The sequence below is a fragment of the Homarus americanus genome, unplaced genomic scaffold (assembly GCF_018991925.1).
Source record: "Homarus americanus isolate GMGI-L3 unplaced genomic scaffold, GMGI_Hamer_2.0 scaffold40248, whole genome shotgun sequence".
In the NCBI taxonomy this organism is placed as follows: Eukaryota; Metazoa; Arthropoda; class Malacostraca; order Decapoda; family Nephropidae; genus Homarus; species Homarus americanus.
In genome coordinates this window covers 4,665,131-4,684,580 of record NW_024712526.1, presented here as the reverse complement: position 1 = coordinate 4,684,580, position 19,450 = coordinate 4,665,131, and the positions used below count along the sequence as shown (strand labels likewise).

Here is a 19,450-nt window from a genome sequence, read left to right as displayed (position 1 = left end):
TTCTGCCCCTGACACTGTACACATAATCCATAGTTAAAACAACTCCTTACCTGTATAAAGCATAATTGGGAACCATTCTGCACCATGAATATCTCCACTTTGTACTTCAGAAGTTCTAAACATCCATGACCTGTAGACTGTCACTGTTTTATCTTCATCAACAGTCAATCCAGGAACAAGTGTCGCAATGCTTATGTGCACAGCGTCAACAGCACCAGGTTTGAGAGTAAAGAAGGCAGTGGTAGTCAACTTTACTGTTAGTAGTGGAGATGGGAGCACTTGTTGAACCTAAAATATCAAATTTAATACAGCATATAATCATAAAATTTACATCAAATGTAATATACAGATTGGCTTATATCATAAATAAGCTGAAAATTTACAAAAGACTTCATTAATCTTGAACCTGTTGTAAAGTACAGTATCCCTTAACTCAAAGTCTCAAATAACTGGTTTTATGAAAAGTCTTTTTTTTTTATCCTAGATGTTCTCTTCTCTTTGGGTACTACTGGAGGAAAAAATACAGTGAACTTTAAACATGTTTTGTTTGTGGTCTGATGGTTACCTGTGTTCATGGCTCAGTGCTGACTTAAGGTACAGGTATCCCCCTATTTACAATGTGGTAAGTTCCAGAAAAACCCATAGCTATGTGAAATATCGTAGATTGGGGATCATTATAACCAAGGGGTTAAATGGGATACGTTCCCAGTCAGTCCAACACCCACATGTATCACTGAAAAAAATTCCTACACTAATGATATGCATAAAACAATTAAACAACACTCACCACATCATTAAGAACAATGCTCACTTCAGTCACAAAAACAGAGAAAACGGTGATAGTGTTAAAATGATGATAGCAGCCAACACTGCTCATATCATGTTCACAACAAGAGAGACAGCAAAATTCACTTCACAGTCACCAAAACAGAATACAATGTGAACACTAATGATATCCTCTCAGTGTAAGGTTATAAAAAAAAAAAAAACATCAATACTGACCGACATTCATTGAGCTAGACATTTGTGATCAACATGGAACAAAGCATGGTACTGTAGCGCGCATGGGGTGGTGGCACTCATGTTAAGAACAAACATTAGTGCCGCCACGTGGTAGGGCCGTCCACAAATGTTGCTATACCTAGCCAGCTCTTTTGCCACATGAGCGGTTTTCTTTCAGGACGCTCATTTGTGCCAGTATCCAGAAGGGTCCTGACATTCCATGCAGTGACAATAAAAGGTTGTATAATTTGTTTTTGCTTTGATCTGTGGTCATGTTTTTGACCACATTAGGATGACCTTACTGGGTGAGGCTGCCCAGTCAGATTGTTTTTTTAAGCAGGCTATGTTTAGGGCACCATTTCTATCCACTCTGGGGTGAGCAGAGCGGCTAAGTCACACAGACAGGACCGGATTGCACTGCTGTCTACATCCCAGTGCATAAACGGCCATCTTATCTATGCCACCCATGTGCAGTTATGACTAGAAATTCCCAGCAGTCATCTGTGCTTATCCCAGTTGCCACTTGTCTGTCGCCATAAAACTTTTGTGGATATCGGGGTTTTGATGATGATGATGAAAAGTATGATGAGCTGGATGATGGATTCGCGTGAGTTAATTTATGGGGTGAGGCAGGAGCGCAGGCAGCAACCACACATCTTGGCTCTCTCTTTTCCTAACACAGTGGTGAAAGTCTTGCAACGACTGGGGAGAGGGAGAATTGCAATGAACTGCCGATAGCCTAGTTTGTTGTGTTTTGGCTTAGTAGACTGTCCATCCTGCATTGCCATTATTCAACTGTGTAGTTGTTGGGTTCCTGTGTTGGTCACCTCTTCCGCCGTTGGGGTCTTACTGGAGCTCTGTAAGCGTGTCTGCCTGTTGAGGGGCTTCACCGCAGATTTCTTGTAAATTCCCATAGCCCTATAAATATCAAGGTTAATCCGCAAGACAGCGGGGCAGTGGTTGGTAGGCGCCAGGACGTGTCCACATGCCAGTGGGCCTATGCGCCGTCCCTCTGGGGACCATTGCCACTCCGAGATCCCTACTGGTCTAGCCTGGGCCCACGAGGCACCCAGTTACCATGTGTTGTCACAAGGAGGCACAGCAGGAGTCTTGATGGTGAAGAGGCTATGAACTAGCAGGGGAGGACTTATACAAAGTTGCCACCCTATTCACCATGAGGATTAGCCACAGTGGTAGCTGAAGGGGAGAAGATGCAAGAAGTGCTTGCACCATAATACTAACATAATGCTGCACAAAACACATCACACCACCCTGTGTACACACACACAGTTGTGTTACATCTTATGCGCATTCCACTTCACGCGCTTGGCTTAGGAAAAAAATAAATAAATAAAAAAGAACGATGCAGTGAGTGTAGGAGCTTATGGCTAAGGGAGATACTTCCACCAGCACCTCTCATGGCCTCAACAGTTGCTAAGGTTCGGTTGATAGAGGCAGCACATCCCAGATAATCTGCAATGCTGTGTGTGCATTATTTGGTATAATTTTAGCTTTTTTACACTTTCATTACTTTTCCTAAATATTCTCTGCTGAAATCAACTTGATCATCAGTGACAAAGAGGATAACGTAAACTTACAGCAGAGGTGGTGGTGTGGTGAGCTTTTATACTGAAATAGGCCTAACCAGCCAAGTCGCCAGATGCACTATTGACAAACTGCTCACTGCTTCCACACTTACGATCACCTCCCACACAGAATACACACCCATGTTCTTCATATTTCTTATTTTAGTTTTACATTATATTTTCTTTATTTCCCAGTCACATTTGAGTATTGAAATAATTTTCAGCACAACTTTTATAGTTTCATTATGTGTAACAATGGCAACAAGCATTACCATCTCTGGTAGACCACAGCTGACTGGCATGTGTGTTGTTTTGAGTCTTGCAGTTCATATATTGTACAGTACATGTATTCCTCTTTCAGTAGCATTATGAAATTACAAATTATTTCTGGCAGTATTAGGGGAAGTTATACTCTGTGTTTTAAACTTTACTCTACTTTTTTTATGACAGCAATACAAACAGCATAGAGTGAAATGACTAATGTTCCAGCACGCACGCACACATTGCATCTCAAAATATGATCAACACTACTATTAATCAAACGACTGTCATTAATGATGCAATTTATTCAGGATCATATGACATAAAATTCATATCTGTAAGACAATTATAACAGGAGGTGACCACACGATCAGGTTTCTCCATGCAAGGGTCGTGTCCCCCAGTGCTGCCTCACCGCCTCTCACTTATTCTAATATGACTGTCATTCATATGCAATATTGTAGAGTACAGTCGGCCCTTAACATACGCGGGGGATTAGGTAACAGAGATACCCGTGAATGTTAAAAATCTGTGTACTTTTGCTCCCCCCTAAAAAAAACCCTGGCCCCCCATGTCCTTATTTACCGTATATACCTGTGTGTAGTTCGAGTTTTTAAGACCAAATTATTTGGCAAAAAATTGGGGGTCGACCTCTAAACGGGTAATAGTTTTGTTAGGTTGAAAAATATTTACCAGTAACTACCAGTAAACAATGGAAACAACGCACCACCAGCTGTGAGTGTCGGTACAGTTGCCAGGGCAGATCTCTTGCGTCATCATAGCAAGCCCAAAGTAGCCAAATGCATGGTATGGTATGCACAGGACGATGTAAAACATAAAGTATTCATTTTTTAAGTTTATTTATAGATACTGTACATAAATTTTTGTTCATTACATTTGAAACATCAATCTTTGTTAATTAAATTTGAAACAAAAGAAAACTACGATACCGTATTTTCATTAAAATATTACATCACAAGTATATTTTACCTTAACTGTGATTGAATGAATATATTCTCAGAAATAAATATGGAATGTAATATTTTGGCTGAAATGACATACATATTACATTGGAAAGTGGGATAAAATCATGACGAAAACAATGACTTTGTAGTGGATTCCTCCCCTACAAGCACCGAACCTTCTCGAATTCCCCAGCCTATGCCTCCAGCGCTGCCCACGGAGCGGGGGTCAACTATCTACCCACGCCTACCCCTGCCTTATAAGGCCTGACACCACTGTGACCGCTCTCTTTCTACCCAGTGCCACCAGCAAGCAACACCTCATCCTCCGCGCCAGCCTGGCGGCTCCCGCTCCCGCCGGCGACCTCGGCGTCCCTCAAGCCGAGTGCTTCTCTGGGCACCCTCACCAACCAGCTCTCTCCTACTCAACGCTTGTTACCATGCTGCCTACCCAGCAACAAGCTGCATTGTACATCCAATACAATATGTATACAGTGAGCACATTGTGAGTTTCCTTTCTCCATCCCATCCTGAGTGTGAACCAATATCTCATAACCCCACAACTTTCGCTTTCTTTCGTTGTTCAAAAGATTTTACCGTAATCGCTTTTTGAATGGTTTTCAGTTAAAAAACTGTTGTACTGTATTACAATAATATTCTATCCTATCATTAGCCTCATAATCCCACAACTGAAAACCATTCGAAAAGTGATTACGGTAACATCTTTTGAACGAAAGAAAGCGAAAGTCATTGTTTTCGTCACAATTTTATCCCACTTTCCACTGTAATATGTACGTCATTTCAGCAAAAATATTACATTTCCATATTCTCAGAAATAAATAGTAGTTTTGTTGAAACGTAATGTACAGTATTTAATATTAAAATGCAAAAAGAGCTATAAAAACAATTAATACTGTACACCCGTAATGTACTGGCTGGCATCTCCACTCGTCCCTGATCCCGCCAGTCACCACTCCTCCCTGCTCTATCCCTCCGCCTCCTCCACATCGTCACAGCTGTTGTATTACAATAATATTCTATCCTAATTCACTTGAATAAATACTACGATATCATATTTCTGAATATTTTCATTAAAATCCATCAAAATCATTTTCCTTGTTATCGTCTTCAGCACCAAACAGCTCCTCCCAGTCTTCTCCTTGAACAGGGCTAGAGGGTACGTGTTTTTCTAATCGTTTTCAGTTAAAAAAATGTTACATCACATGTATATTTTACCTAAACTGCACCTGAATGAATATATTCTCAGAAATAAATACAGTAGTAGTTTTGCTGAAACGTTATGTATTTCAATGTAAAATAGGATAAAATACATGACGAAAACAAAAGATTTTACCTAACCTTCCGATGTTCAAGAGATGTTACTCGTTTTTTTAATAGTTTTCGGTTAAAATACTGTTATATTACAATGATATTCTATTCATACTGTGCTTGATATACTACATTCACGGAAATGTAATATTTTTGCTGATATGACGTACGTATTACAGTGGAAAGTGGGATAAAATCGTAACGAAAACAATGACTTTAGCTTTCTTTCGTTCGAAAGATGTTACCGTAATTGCTTTTCGAATGGGTTTCAGTTAAAAAAAACTGTTGCATCACAAGTGAATTAGGATAGAATATTATTGTAATACAACAGTTTTTTTTAACTGAAACCATTCGAAAAGCAATTACGGTAACATCTTTTGAACGAAAGAAAGCGAAAGTCATTGCTTTTGTCACTTTCCACTGTAATACGTACAGTACATCATTTCAGCAAAAATATTACATTTCCATATTCTCAGAAATAAATAGTAGTTTTGCTGAAACGTAATGTATTTCAATGTAAATTAGGATAAACTACATGAAAACAAAAGACTTTACCTAACCTTCCGATGTTCAAGATATGTTACTCGTTTTTTTAATAGTTTTCGGTTAAATACTGTTATATTAGTGATATTCTATTCATACTGTGCTTGATATAATACATTCAAGGAAATGTAATATTTTTGCAACTACAATGCTGATGTCAACACAAGCGTGGTTACAGCGAGGCTGACTGAGTGAGGGAGAGCTATGCATGTGTGTGAGGTTGCGGGAGTGGGCGGTGTCCCGTGTCGCGCGCGAGTTGAATGTACTTCAATGTACAGAATATTCCTCCGGCGGGGCAATCCGCGTATTTGCAAATCCGTGTATGCTAAAACCGCGTATGTTAAGGGCCGACTGTACATATATATTTGTTCAATCCAGAATGCGACGTCTAGCTTTATACCTAGGTATGTAAATGCCTAGCATTAACTCACCAGGCCAACATACAGGCAATTAAAACATCTAATAATTACTTAAAAATTCGTAATACATTAGGACGACACGTCGCTACCTGGCATTTAATTGCATTTCTCAAAACTCCCTCCTGCACCCTCCATCACACACACTGGCACCGTCATCTTCTTGCCTGGAGAATCAGCTGTAAATACACACAAAGAAGGCTCCGCTAATCTGTGTTGTAACAGTTGAAATATTAAGTGCCACGAGGATAGTATGTACGGTATTTATACATCTTAGTACGGTGAGGAAATCGAGTGACTTTTATTTTGTTTATGTCTCAGATATTGTGTTTGGGACAAATTCTTATACGGTCTGGTCAGCATGGCGACCACAGCGCGTCTTCTATTATGAAGTCGCTAGATCGTTAGTGACTAATATCCTCTGCTTTCAAGTCACTTAGTGAATGACGTTGTTTTTCGCCCTTCCGGGCTCGTCTTCACTGAAAGAATATATATATAGATATGTATACAGTGATCCCACGGTTAACGAAATTTCGGTTAACGAATTACCTTCCATAAGATTCTTCACTTCGGTAAATGAATTCCTTACGAATTTTCCCCATGTTTTCGCTTGCATTCGGCTGCTCACCAGCTGTAGTATTAGTCCGCCAATACAGTAATCGGTTTTAGGGCTTAAATTCGTTACCATTTTAGTAAATATCAAGAAGATTGTGCTATTCAATAATTTTAAAAGTTTTATATTAAATATTTTAGTAATTTTAACAATTATTGAACATAATTGAAGTACAGGACACTAGTTTTTCGCGCTCCAAACAGCCACTCAACACACCAAGCTTGGCGTCAGTTTGTTTATCGGTTTGGTGGAAGGAACATCTTGTTTGAGACTCTTCAACATAAACGCTTTTTTTCTGTTTTTCCAGTCCAATTATTGGTCATTTTGAAATATATTTTACATATTGATAATATATAGCGCAGTGCAGTGTTTATTTCAAGAAAATATTCTTTATTTACAGCAATAAAACTTAAAATTTCAGTGTTGAAATTGAATCCAGCATGGCTCCAAAGAAATCGAGAAAAGTTATTTCAATCCAGGTAAAGCAGGAAATCATAAAGAAACATGAACAGGGCATTAGAACAAATGTGCTTAGTAAAGACTATGGCATGTCGGCATCAACTGTGTCAACAATTCTTGCACAGAAAGACAAGTTCAAAGAAGTGAAAGCGAGAGACAAATCTACCAGACTGTTTAAAGGTAGATCATTGATATCAGAAACAGAGAGGTTACTTCTCATTTCGATCAGGGAAAAGCAAATGAAAGGTGATTCAGTTTCTACTGAATTTATTTGTGAAAGAGCCAGGGAGATTAACGAACATTTAAAGGAAGATCAACCTGGTTCTTTTGGCACAGAGTTCGAAGATTTTTGGGCAAGCAAGGGCTGATTTGAAAAATTTAAGAAATGAAGTGACATTTTCAGTGTTATGTATTAGGCATGGTGAGGCTGCAAGTGCAGATAAAGAAGGAGCAGCAAAGTTTGTAATGGACTATAACAAACTGGTGGATGAAGAAAATTATCTTCCACAGCAAGTGTTCAATGTGGACGAAACTGGGCTGTTCTGGAAGAAAATGCCCAAAAGAACATTCATCACCAGAGATGAAGCCTCTTTACCTGGGCATAAACCCATGAAGGACCGTCTCACTCTATTGCTTGGTGCCAATGCTTCAGGGGATTTCCGACTGAAGCCTATGCTTGTCTACCACTCTCAGAACCCCAGAGTGTTCAAGCAACAAAACGTGGTGAGAGGAAAGCTTGGAGTTTATTGGAAGTCCAACCGTAAGGCATGGGTGACAAGACAGCTCTTTAATGAATGGGCTGTTGAGGTGTTTTGCCCTTCTGTCAAGAGCTACCTAACCACCAATAAACGTCCTTTAAAGGCTCTTCTCCTTCTGGATAATGCTCCTGGTCATGACCCCTGAACTTGCCAGCATTTTGGAGGCTCAATCTGACTTTGTCAAAGTGATGTTTTTGCCTCCCAACACTACATCAATTATACAGCCAATGGACCAGAATGTGATCAGCAACTTCAAGAAGTTGTACATGAAGAAAATGTTCAGGAGGTGTTATCAGGCAACTTCCACTGATCCTGAACTAACACTGGCACAGTTCTAGAAGACACAATTTAACATCCTGGAGGCTGTAAAATTGATTGTGTCATCATACCAAGAAGTTTCCATTAGATCCTTCAATTCTGCATGGAAAGCACTGTGGCCATCAGCAGTTCATGATTTTGAGGGATTTGAAGAAGAAGCAGAGTTGGACAAGGAGATTGTGTCCATTGGCCAGTCATTGGGCCTCGAAGTGGAGGAGGTTGATGTGGAAGAGCTTGTGATGTCTCATGAGCAGGAACTTACTCCTGATGACTTGCAGCAACTGGATGAGATGTTAGAGGCTGACAGTGGTGAGGAGGAAAGGGAAAGTGATGACCATATGTCTACTTCAGATTTGAAAGATGTTGTTCACTACTGGGATAAGTTCAGGAAACTGGCTTCAAGGCACCCAGATGTGGAAACAACAGAACCTATTTTGTGTAATGTTGAGGACAGAGTGGTCTCCTTCTTCAAACATCAGTTAATGATGATGAGGAGAAATGCTCCACAACCCAAAATTGACAGTTTCTTTACTAAAAGGCATCGGGAAACAGATGCTACCCCTCAGCCTTCCACTTCAAGAATGAGAGAGGATGTTCCTGCTGGAGAATCTGTCAGTCCAGAGGTTCCTGACATTTTCATGGAAGGTGACTCACCTTCCAAGAAGCAGTAAAATACTTCTCCTCCACCCCCACTTCCTTCTCCTCCACCCCCACTTCCTTCTCCTCCTCCACCTCCCATTTCAAATTCACATCAGCAGCATCATCCAGGAGCCTTCTACATACATACCTCAAAGTAAGTGTACTTTACTGCATTTTTTTTTTTACTTTAGGTAATTTTCGGTGAGTTGGAACCAATTAACCAAAAACCCATTGAAGCAATGGTTTCGGTTAATAAATTTTCGGTTGACGAACAACCTTCTGGAACGAATTGTGTTCGTTAGCCGAGGGACCACTGTATATATATACCGCATACAATTTTCTTTGTCCCAATTATACACGTGCTAGTATGAATACCATGATTTATGTAGCCATCATTCTCCCTCCTCTTATGTTCGTTCACAAAACTTTTCGGGCTTCCGCCATGGGTTTTCTAATTACTTTCAGCATGAAGGCCAGTTAAGTTTTTCCTCTTCATAACTCTATTTTATTGATGTCCTCAGTAGCGGGTTCAGCCTTTCCAGGTGAACTTTAGCGAGGCTGCTAGCCTCAGTGATCCTTCCAGACGCTGACCTTCCGGTCTTACTAGCAATCTAGAGTTATGTTGGGATGGACCTTGTATCCTTAATATGGGTTATATGAGAACCATTCAGGGTGGAATTCTCAACCCAATACATCTTGCTAGAGTAATGGTGAACGATGTTAGCCAATGGAGAGCTATGCAGCAGCTCAGCACTGTCAACCCTTCTGGGTGACTTGATGCTCACTCAGGCATTTTCGCCCAAGCTAATTAATTGCAGCGATGATGTCTGTGCACCCTGATTGGCAACAAATAGAGAACTTAATGATCCCTCAAAATAAAAATGCTCTAAATGAAGTTTGATTAAGAAACAAAGTTCATTGAGCTGAGGGACATTTGATATAAGAGAATGGAGGTGTATGATATAGTGAGTTAGTTGTTTATGATTGTCACACTGGTGACTTATATAACAATAAGAGATCTTAATGATATAATTTACTAAAATATATCAGTTACGAGTCATACTGATTATGTTTGGGAGAAAATGTAATCTCTCTTGTATTATTATAATGATACAATGTGACTCATAGTGTTCCTCCCAGTTTAGATGAGTGATGTGCAACTGGAGGATGAAGGACAGTTGTCTGGACTGCTGGATGATGGAGGAGACCATGGAACTGTCCCTGGGGAACTAGTGTTGAGTGATGAGCTACAAGGACTAGAAAGTTCAGCTCATACACTACATACAAGGAACTGTCCGTCAGTAGAGGATGTGAATTCAGTTGTAGTAGTTTCACCCAGGACCCAAGGGGACCATACTACATCTAATTATCAAGGATGTAGAGCCACTTGGATTACCAAGATAGATCATCATTTGGCTTGTCTCAGACAACCTGTTTTCAACAATGGATTGTGCAGTTTGTTATGATCAAATTTTTTAATTTAATCAAGCTGCAGGAGATAAGAAAGAATTATTGCAGATCCAAATTAAAAATAGGTGGAATAAGGCCTTGAAGAGTAAATTACTAAATGTAAAACACTGAAAAGATCCCAAGTTGGCAGAAAGTTTAGATTTATCGGTGATAGGTAAGAGACTTAATCCCCAGTTACACCAACTTGTTTCTGCTAAGAAAAGTAGGTTATTGGATATTCAAGATAAAGGGGCAGTAGGAAGATTACAAGAACCTCTACCTAGTCAGTCTGCTTTCATTGGATTCCAGGATTAGGATGAGGAGGCTGACTCTAATCATAGTGTTCAGTCTCTAGAGCAGGGAGAACCTGTTGAGACCGACTTCATCCTGTCCCCATTTTGGCAACCTCTTCCACCCGGGGCAAAAGTGTTGGTTACTATGAGTGGAAACAGGCTGCTGTCGACTGCCACGCAGATGATGGATAACATTGAGTGTAAGGATGATCCCAACAGGCCTTGGGTAACATTGGTAAGATCTAAGTCTTCTTTGTTTTCTACCACATCTGAATCTGTGGATTACTTATTCAAGGTATTTTATGAAAACGTTTCTAAACTTCCTGACCTCACAGCACTTACGAAGAGACAGGAAGGCCAGGCAACGGTGGGTCATCATTCATTGTTTTTAGGTGATACTACAATTTCTTGGCCTGATATTTGCCCAAAAATGATCTCTGAAATAGACGACGTCTGGGCTAATGTATTGAAAGACTTAACATTCATTCCCTCAGATAGGAATGATCACAAGTTTAGTTTTTTGAAGTTCCAATTTAAGGACAAAAAAGAGTTCCTTATATGAACTTTCCCAGTATTTGTTGGCTCCAAAATATGCTGATATAAGTTATGAAAGAAATTTGAAATGCGTTCTATTCTTTTTGTTGGCAAACCCAAATTTAAAAAAATATGACGATCCTGTTTGCCATGGACAACAAAACAGTAGTGTTTTGTCTCAATCATCAAGGCTCAACCAGATCTTGCCCCCATCTAAAACTGTCAGAAAATTTTTTCAAAGTTTGTGTAACACAAACACTTTACCTCAAAGCAACTCACATACCGGGAGTACAAAACAATTGGGCAGATGCATTGTCCCGTTTCAGGCCTGTATCGACAGAAACAGAATGATCCCTAAAGGTATCAGAGTTCAAGAGTTTAGTGAGGAAGTTTGGAACTCCAAAAATATATCTCTTTGCCTCCCTAAAAAACCACAAGATGCCACTTTATGCATCTCTGGAACGATCAAATCTTTTAGGAAATGCTCTACTCATAGATTGGAACCGTTGGAATTCAATCTATCTGTTCCCACCTGTGAAAATGTTGCCCAAAGTGGTTCACAAGCTCAGATCCTTCCAAGGAAAGGTCCTCTTAATTGCACCATATTGGATCCTACAACCTTGGTGTCTGGATCTGTTGGACTGGTGCCCGCATCCACTACAAATGCAATAAGGGTGTCTCGACCAAGTACTGCATTCTCAGTTCGAGATATCCTTGGCATCACGCTTGGAGTTTCTCAAAAGATGTTTAAATAGATTGTTGGGTAATTCCAATATAGCTAACCAAGGAATACTAGGTCATAGACCCCAAACTTCTATGCAACATGAGAAAGCTTGGAAACTTTTTCAACAATTTATCAGGTTAACGACTCCAGACACATTGTCGGAAACAATGGTGTTAGAATTTTTTGAATTTCTGTTCCGAGTTAAAGGCCTTCAGGGATCTACAATTGCATCTTATAAATCAGCGTTGGTTGACCCTCTGGCATGGGGTTTTAATATTACTTTGAACCCAATTATTTATTAAATGCTCAGATCGTCCTTTTTCATTCAGAGACCCCCTTGGACTAAGAGAATCCCATCTCGGTCTCTAGAAAAAGTTACTAAATTTCTCATGGGGCCTAATTACAATGTATAAATCTGAACAAGGACAGATTGCTCCAGAAGGCAGCCTTCCTTCTAGCAATAGCAACAGGTATGAGAATCAGTGAGCTGATTTTAATTTCCAATAATCCATCATTATTGGTATTTTCTGAGGAAGATGTCACCCTTTTTCCTAAGGAGATCCTAAGAAAAAATGAAAGGGAGGATTTTCAAGCTCAACCTATTAGGATAAAACAGCTAATGGATGAGACAAGGGTTCCTCATATATTGTGCCCAGTTAAGAATCTTCAGGAATGGTTAACCAGATTCCCTAATCGAGGCCCCTATGTATTCTCATCACAGGATGGTAAGAAATTGTCTCCTAGTCAAATGACAAAATATTTATCTCAGTTAGTGAGTAAAGCAGACCCTGGCAAGAAATTTTTGGCACATGACACCAGGAAATATGCAGGGTCTGTGGCCTTTCTGCTGCATATGAGCCTCAGTCATATCAAAGAAGTGGGCTTTTGAAGATCTTCTAAAACCTTTAAAAACAGCTATCTTCATCTATCTCTGAAAGATGCTTCACATGTGGTGGTTCTGGGGTCCCCTCCCCCAACTAGTCAATCTCCACAACCAGGACCTTCTTCTTTATCAGAATAAAGTGAGTATCCTCATTGGGATATGTAAATTAACATTTTACCTTCCGGTAAATGTTCTTAATATTGGAAAATATTCCAAACGGTTTATAATCATAATCTGGACCTAAGCTAGCGGAGCCTTGTATGCAACATCATCTCCCTCTCCACCTCCTGCTCGGGTATTCAAAGCTAGGCGTCACATTCTGGCTTGAACAAAAAGCAGCTTTTTTTTTCCAAAAAAAAGTTTTTGTGATATAATCCAGAATGCGACGTAGATAACCCACCCATCTCCACCCCTCGAGAGTTAACATTTGTTTACTGATAGCTCTAGGGCAAGAGATGGCGGTGGCAGTGCGTGTGATGGAGGGTGTTGGAGGGGCTTTGAGAATTGCAATTAAATGCCAGGTAGCGACGCGTCCTAATATTACGAATTTTTAAGTAATTATTAGATGTTTTAATTGCCTGTATGTTGGCCTGGTGAGTTAATGCTTGGCATTTACATATCTAGGTATAAGCTAGGCGTCGCATTCTGAATTAAACAAAAAAGAGATTGAACAACAGTCGTAGCTTCACAAACTTTTTGTTTCAATGTGTCTCAACCGGATCTGAATAAAAAAACTTTCTCAGGTGTTTTACAGCATTTCTGTGTTTCTATTCAACACAGGCATGAAACCAAGTGATGGCAGTGTTAGTTCAAAAGCTAAGAGAGAGAGAGGACCTGTCGATTTAGGCGTCTCGTCATCATGTGAGTAAAAACTCAAACAAAAACATTGGCTGTGTCCTTATGTTTTTGGCTTTACCACCACTGATGAGTAGAATTTTTGTTTTACATTCATAAATATTAATCAAAACATATACATACAGTAATAAACAGAAATAAGTGTTGCTTTATATTCTTATGTAGAGAATTGAGGCTATGCTGTGCATGTGTGCATATGTACATACATTGGCCTTCTGCTGTCCCTCTCACACTATTTTCTTGACCACTTCTGGTTACTTTAATTATTCAATTAAATGCCAGGTAGCGACGTGTTCTCCTAATATTACGTACAGTATTTAAGTAATTATTAGATGCTTTAATTGCCTGTATGTTCTAATCATCTTCAATTTCAGATGGAGAACCCGTATCATACATGTAAACACTGACAACAACAATGGCATCCCATCTCCTCTTGTGTGTTTTAATAGACTATGTATTACAAGTGAATTGTACAGTTCATTTTGCATACATAAATATTAATTCAAACATATATAGACATTTAGTAATAATTTTTAATAAGAGAAATGACAATATGTTTTTGCATTCATTCATACTCTGGACATCCACCCACAGTTGAGTTCTTTATCACTAATACATCGTGAAATATTGCATAAGTTGCATTAGTAAACATTAATTAAAGTAGTATAGTTTTTATTTTCCATTAATTTTTCTCTTCTGGGGAAAAAAAGGGGTAAAAGCCTCACTAGGGAACTTATCTCATTACTGTATTATTGCTTATTTTAATGATAATTAATGATTCACGATATGACGATTCACCGTACACCTAAATATAGGAAGACACATTGCTGTCGTACCTCGTGGCTTTACTGTACCTGGACTTATTTTACTTTTTCAGTTTTCTAAACACGTCAGCACCTTATTGTAGTTTTGTGCAGTTCCACAAGATAATGTAGCATTTATGTAGTACTGTACAGTAATCCTGTGTTTTTCATGGGGTTTTTTATCGCAGTTTTGACCATTCACGGTTTTTTACAAAAAAAATTTATAAACAGTCCATAAATATCCTTTAAAAACATAAATTTAAATTTCACACCATTTTCGATATTCCCGTGCGGTGCGGCAAACAACGCCACCCTTTTCTGCCTCAGACACCCGCTGCTCCGAGAAGCCTCAGTACACACGTGCCTACCGTACTGTGAACGCTACTGTGATTACCTCTTCCGTTTGTCCTCTCACGTGTATTCCACATGGCTCCGGGACGTAAGCTAGCCTCATCAAAGGCAAATATTACTATCAAAGACTCTAAAGTGACCAAGAGATCAAGAATAGTGATGAACTAAACAGAAAAAACAGTTTTAATGGACAAGCTCAGAGGTGGTATGAGCTATGGCCCGAGGTGTGGTGAAGACTGGCAATTCATTTGTGTCTTTTGTCAGAATACAGGTCTTCAAGTGGAGGAATGTGGGTGGAAGAGGACTGGCTGGCTGGCGTGACTGCGTGAGGGCGGGCAGATGCCGGGACAGCAGGGAGAGGCTGGCAATGCGGGTGTTGCCGACCTCAGCGAAATATAAAAAATTTTATTTACTTGTAAATAAATTTTTTTTTGTATATAACTGTGTTTACGTTTTTCTATTATTACAGTATACTACAATATTATTAGTTTCAAGAAATGATGTTAGTAAATGCCAGTACAGTGCATCAGTGATCAGTGTGACCACTGGGCCGTGAGTGGAGAGCATGGCGTGGTTAAATGCATGACCTACCTGAGCTGTTTGGTGGCCACAGGTACAGTGATTCCTAAAAGATTATTCGCGGTTTTGGCTTTTTGCGGGGGTTTCAGGAACGTAATTCCCGCGAAAAACACGGGATTACTGAACCACAAGCCAGACATAGCTAATCATACGGTTCTATATAACAGCTACCACAAGACACAGATATAGTACCACCGAGGTAAAGGGTTCACATGAGGATATGATAATGGATAAGTCATCTCTTCACAATTACCATATATAAATAAAAATATTTCTTGTGGCCAATATACCTACTCCTCAGTATAAAATGAATGTGAACACAGAAAATACATAATACAAACTTCTTGTACCTACCTTATGTTTCAAAGCATTTTCATATTTAGTTCTGAGGGTTTTTCTTTTGTAATTGAAGTTATATACACTGCTCAGGTTGCACAACTTCAGTGTTTTATGAAGTAATACTGAAAAAAATAACAAGTTTAGTATATTTCTGAGTATCAGACACATCTAGCATTTAGCAACACATTTTTCATCTACTGATGTTTTAATCTGTAACACTTAAACATTTTCCAAATATTCAACTCGACAAGAAAATGAAGAATGACAAGATACAAGGGTGGCGGCTCAAACTCGCTTGTTTCAGCTATTCCATTTGGTATCAGCCAGGTAGAGACAACGTTGCTCCTGACACTTTCACCCGAGCATTCTGCGGAGCCATCTCATCGTCAAACCTCGCTGACATCCATGAAGGGCTCTGCCACCCGGGGGTTGTCAGAATGCTTCATTTTGCCCGGACAAAGAACCTCCTATTTTCTACGGACGATGTGAAAAAGGTCAATTCAACTTGGCGTTTGTGTGCTGAAATCAAGCCAACATTTCACAGGCCTACTGAAAATATCCTTATCAAAGCTACTCAACCAATGGATAGATTGAGCATTGACTTCAAAGGTCCTCTTCCATCACACACAGGAAACTCATATCTCTTCACTGCTGTGGATGAATATTCCAGATTTCCCTCTCTCCCCTGCCAACACCTTGCCTTCCCCCTGCCTCCCTGCCAGCACCTTGCCTCCCTGCCAGCACCTTGCCTCCCCCCTGCCAGCACCTTGCCTCCCTGCCAGCACCTCCCCTACCAGCACCTTGCCTTGCCCCTGCCAGCACCTTGCCTCCCTACCAGAACCTTGCCTCCCCTGCCCCCTACCCACCCTGCCCTGCCTCCCTACCAGAACCTTGCCCCCCCTTCCAGCACCTTGCCTCCCCTGCCTCCTTGCCCAGCACCTTGCCTCCCCCTGCCAGCACCTTGCCTTCCCCTGCCTCCTGCCAGCACCTTGCCTCCCCTGCCTCCCCTACCAGCACCTTGCCTCCCCTGCCAGCACCTTGCCTTCCTGCCAGCACCTTGCCTCCCCTACCAGAACCTTGCCTCCCCCTGCCTCCCCCATCCTTGCCCCCCTGCCTCCCTACAGAACCTTGCCTCCCTACCAGAACCTTGCCTCACCCCTGCCAGCACCTTGCCTCTCCCCTCCCCTGCCAGCACCTTGCTCCCTCACCCCTGCCAGCACCTTGCCTCCCCTGCCTCCCCTACCAAACCTTGCCCACCCCTGCCAGCACCTTGCCTCCCCTGCCTCCCTGCCAGCACCTTGCCTCCCCCTTGCCTCCCCTGCCAGCACCCTCCTGCCAGCACCTTGCCTCTCCCCCTGCCCCCTTCCCCTGCCAGCACCTCCCCTGCCTCCCCACCAGCACCTTTGCCTCCCCTGCCAGCACCTTGCCTTCCTGCCAGCACCTTGCCTCCCCTACTCAGAACCTTGCCTCCCCCCTGCCAGCACCTTGCCTTCCCCTGCCTCCCCTGCCAGCACCTTGCTCTCCCCTGCCTCCCCTCAGCACCTTGCCTCCCCCTGCCAGCACCTTGCCTCCCTGCCAGCACCTTGCCCCCTCCTCTCCCACAGCACCTTGCCTCCCCCTGCCAGCACCTTGCCTCCTCCTGCCAGCACCTTTGCCTCCCCACCAGAACCTTGCCTCCCCCCCTGCCCAGCACCTTGCCTTCCCCCCTGCCTCCCCTGCCAGCACCTTTGCCCTCTCCCCTGCCCCCCCTCCCCTCCCCTGCCTCCCTACCAGAACCTTGCCTCCCCCCCCTGCCAGCACCTTGCCAGCACCTTGCCTGCCCTCCTCCTCGAGCACCTTGTGCCAGCACCCCTGCCCCTGCCTCCTGCAGCAGCACCTTGCCTCCCCTGCCAGCACCTTGCCAGCCTCCCCCTGCCTCCTGCACCTGCCCCTGCCTCACCTGCCAGCACCTTGCCTCTCCCTGCCTCCTGAGCTTGCACCTCCCCTGCCTCCCTACCAACCTTGCCTCCCCTGCCAGCACCTTGCCTCCTGCCTCCCCTGCCAGCACCTTGCTCCCCCTGCCTCCCTGCCAGCACCTTGCCTCCCCTGCCTCCCCTGCTGCCAGTACCTTGCCTCCCCCTGCCAGCACCTTGCCTTCCCCTGCCTCCCTGCCAGCACCTTGCCTCCCCTGCCAGCACCTGCCCCCCCTGCCTCCCTTCCAGCACCTTGCCTCCCCTGCCTCCCTGCAAGCACCTTGCCCCCCCTGCCTCCCTACCAGAACCTTGCCTACCCCTGCCAGCACCTTTGCCTCCCTGCCAGCACCTTGCCTCCCCCTGCCGCTCTGCCAGCACCTTGCTCTGCCAGCACCTTGCCTCCCCCCTGCCAGCACCTTGCCTCCCTCCAACTCGCAGTGCCTCACACAAAAGATTTTATGTATGATGTGGTGTTGGAGTATTAATGAATGAATAATAAATAAACAATATTGCATTGTTAATAACAGTACAGTAGTTTGATGAATAGTAGTGAACACTGTAGTACGCTACTATTCATCAAACGACTGTCATTGATGATACAATACAGTGGTCACTCTGTTAACGAACGGTTCAATTAACGAAATTTTGGTTAACAAATTACCTCTCGTAAGGATCTTCAATTCGGTTAACGAACAAGACTTCGATTAACGAAATCCTTACGAAAATCACGATTTGTTGTGAGCATCAGCTGATGGGCTAGTCTGCCAATTCAGTAATATGTTCTATGTGTACATTCGTTTCCAGTGGAGTAAATATTAAGAAAGTTGTGTTCTTTAATATTTTTGCACTTGTTATATTAAAATTATTAGTCATTTTAACATTTGTTTAACATATTGATAATATATGCAGTACAGGGAACTAGTTCTTTGTGCGCCCATCAGACGCTTAACTCAGCCACCAGGCGTCAGTTGGGCTTTGTTGACAGTGGAGTGAACATCTATTTTGTTGGTATCTTGAATATACTGTACAGGTAGTTCTGCTATAACGCGATAATTGTGTTCTTGTAAAATATCGTGTTATAGAAAATCGCGTAATAGAAATAACAGGGCTTATGGAGAAAATAGGGTTAGGTGCAGATTACTCTAAATCGAAAAAATTTAGTAGTTAGCCTAACACAAAGGATAGCACAGTCTAAATAAATGTTACATTCATATCTAATAATGAAATCATACAGTAAATTTAACACTTTACCTTGAAAAAATATGAATGTAACTTGATGGGGAGAAGGGTGATTTTGAGGTTGATAACATCAAGCTTCTCTTCAAGTGTTATATCCTTTCTTTTACGATAATCACCGGGAATTCTATCATCAGAATGCTTTTTGGAGATATTCTTCTTTACCATATTCACAGTTAATACCACAAAATTGGAGAAATAGTAAGCAAAAATCGCGTTATAGCAAACAAGCGATCGCGTTATACAAATATTGTTCCGAATTCATAAATCGCGTTAGAGCAAATTCGCGTTATCAAAACACGCGTTATAGCAGAACTCACTGTATTTGCATTTTTACATTGAAATTATTGGTCATTCTGAAATTTAGTTTACATATTGATAATATATAGCGCAGTGCAGTGTTGATTTAAATAAAATAATCTTCAATTACACTTAAAGAACTTAAAATTTTATTGGTGAAATGACGGCATCATGCATGGGTCACTTGAAAGGTGATTTCTCCTCCATCCCCACTTCCTTCTCTTCTCCCTTCTCCTCCACCCCCCACTTCTAATTCCCATCATCAT

At 41.7% G+C, this 19,450-nt stretch overlaps 1 protein-coding gene across 3 annotated transcripts in view; it reads right to left on the bottom strand.

Annotated features, from left to right (window-relative positions):
* LOC121861083 (centromere protein L-like) overlaps positions 1-19,450 on the bottom strand; it is a 79,042-nt gene that overhangs the window by 30,928 nt on the left and 28,664 nt on the right. For all 3 annotated transcript variants that reach the window (XM_042358642.1, XM_042358653.1, XM_042358636.1), the window contains exons 5-6: positions 15,712-15,818; positions 51-288 (exon numbers count right to left, since the gene is read on the bottom strand). In XM_042358642.1, the coding sequence (XP_042214576.1) occupies positions 51-288; positions 15,712-15,818 (345 nt within the window). The remainder of the gene's footprint in view (positions 1-50; positions 289-15,711; positions 15,819-19,450) is intronic.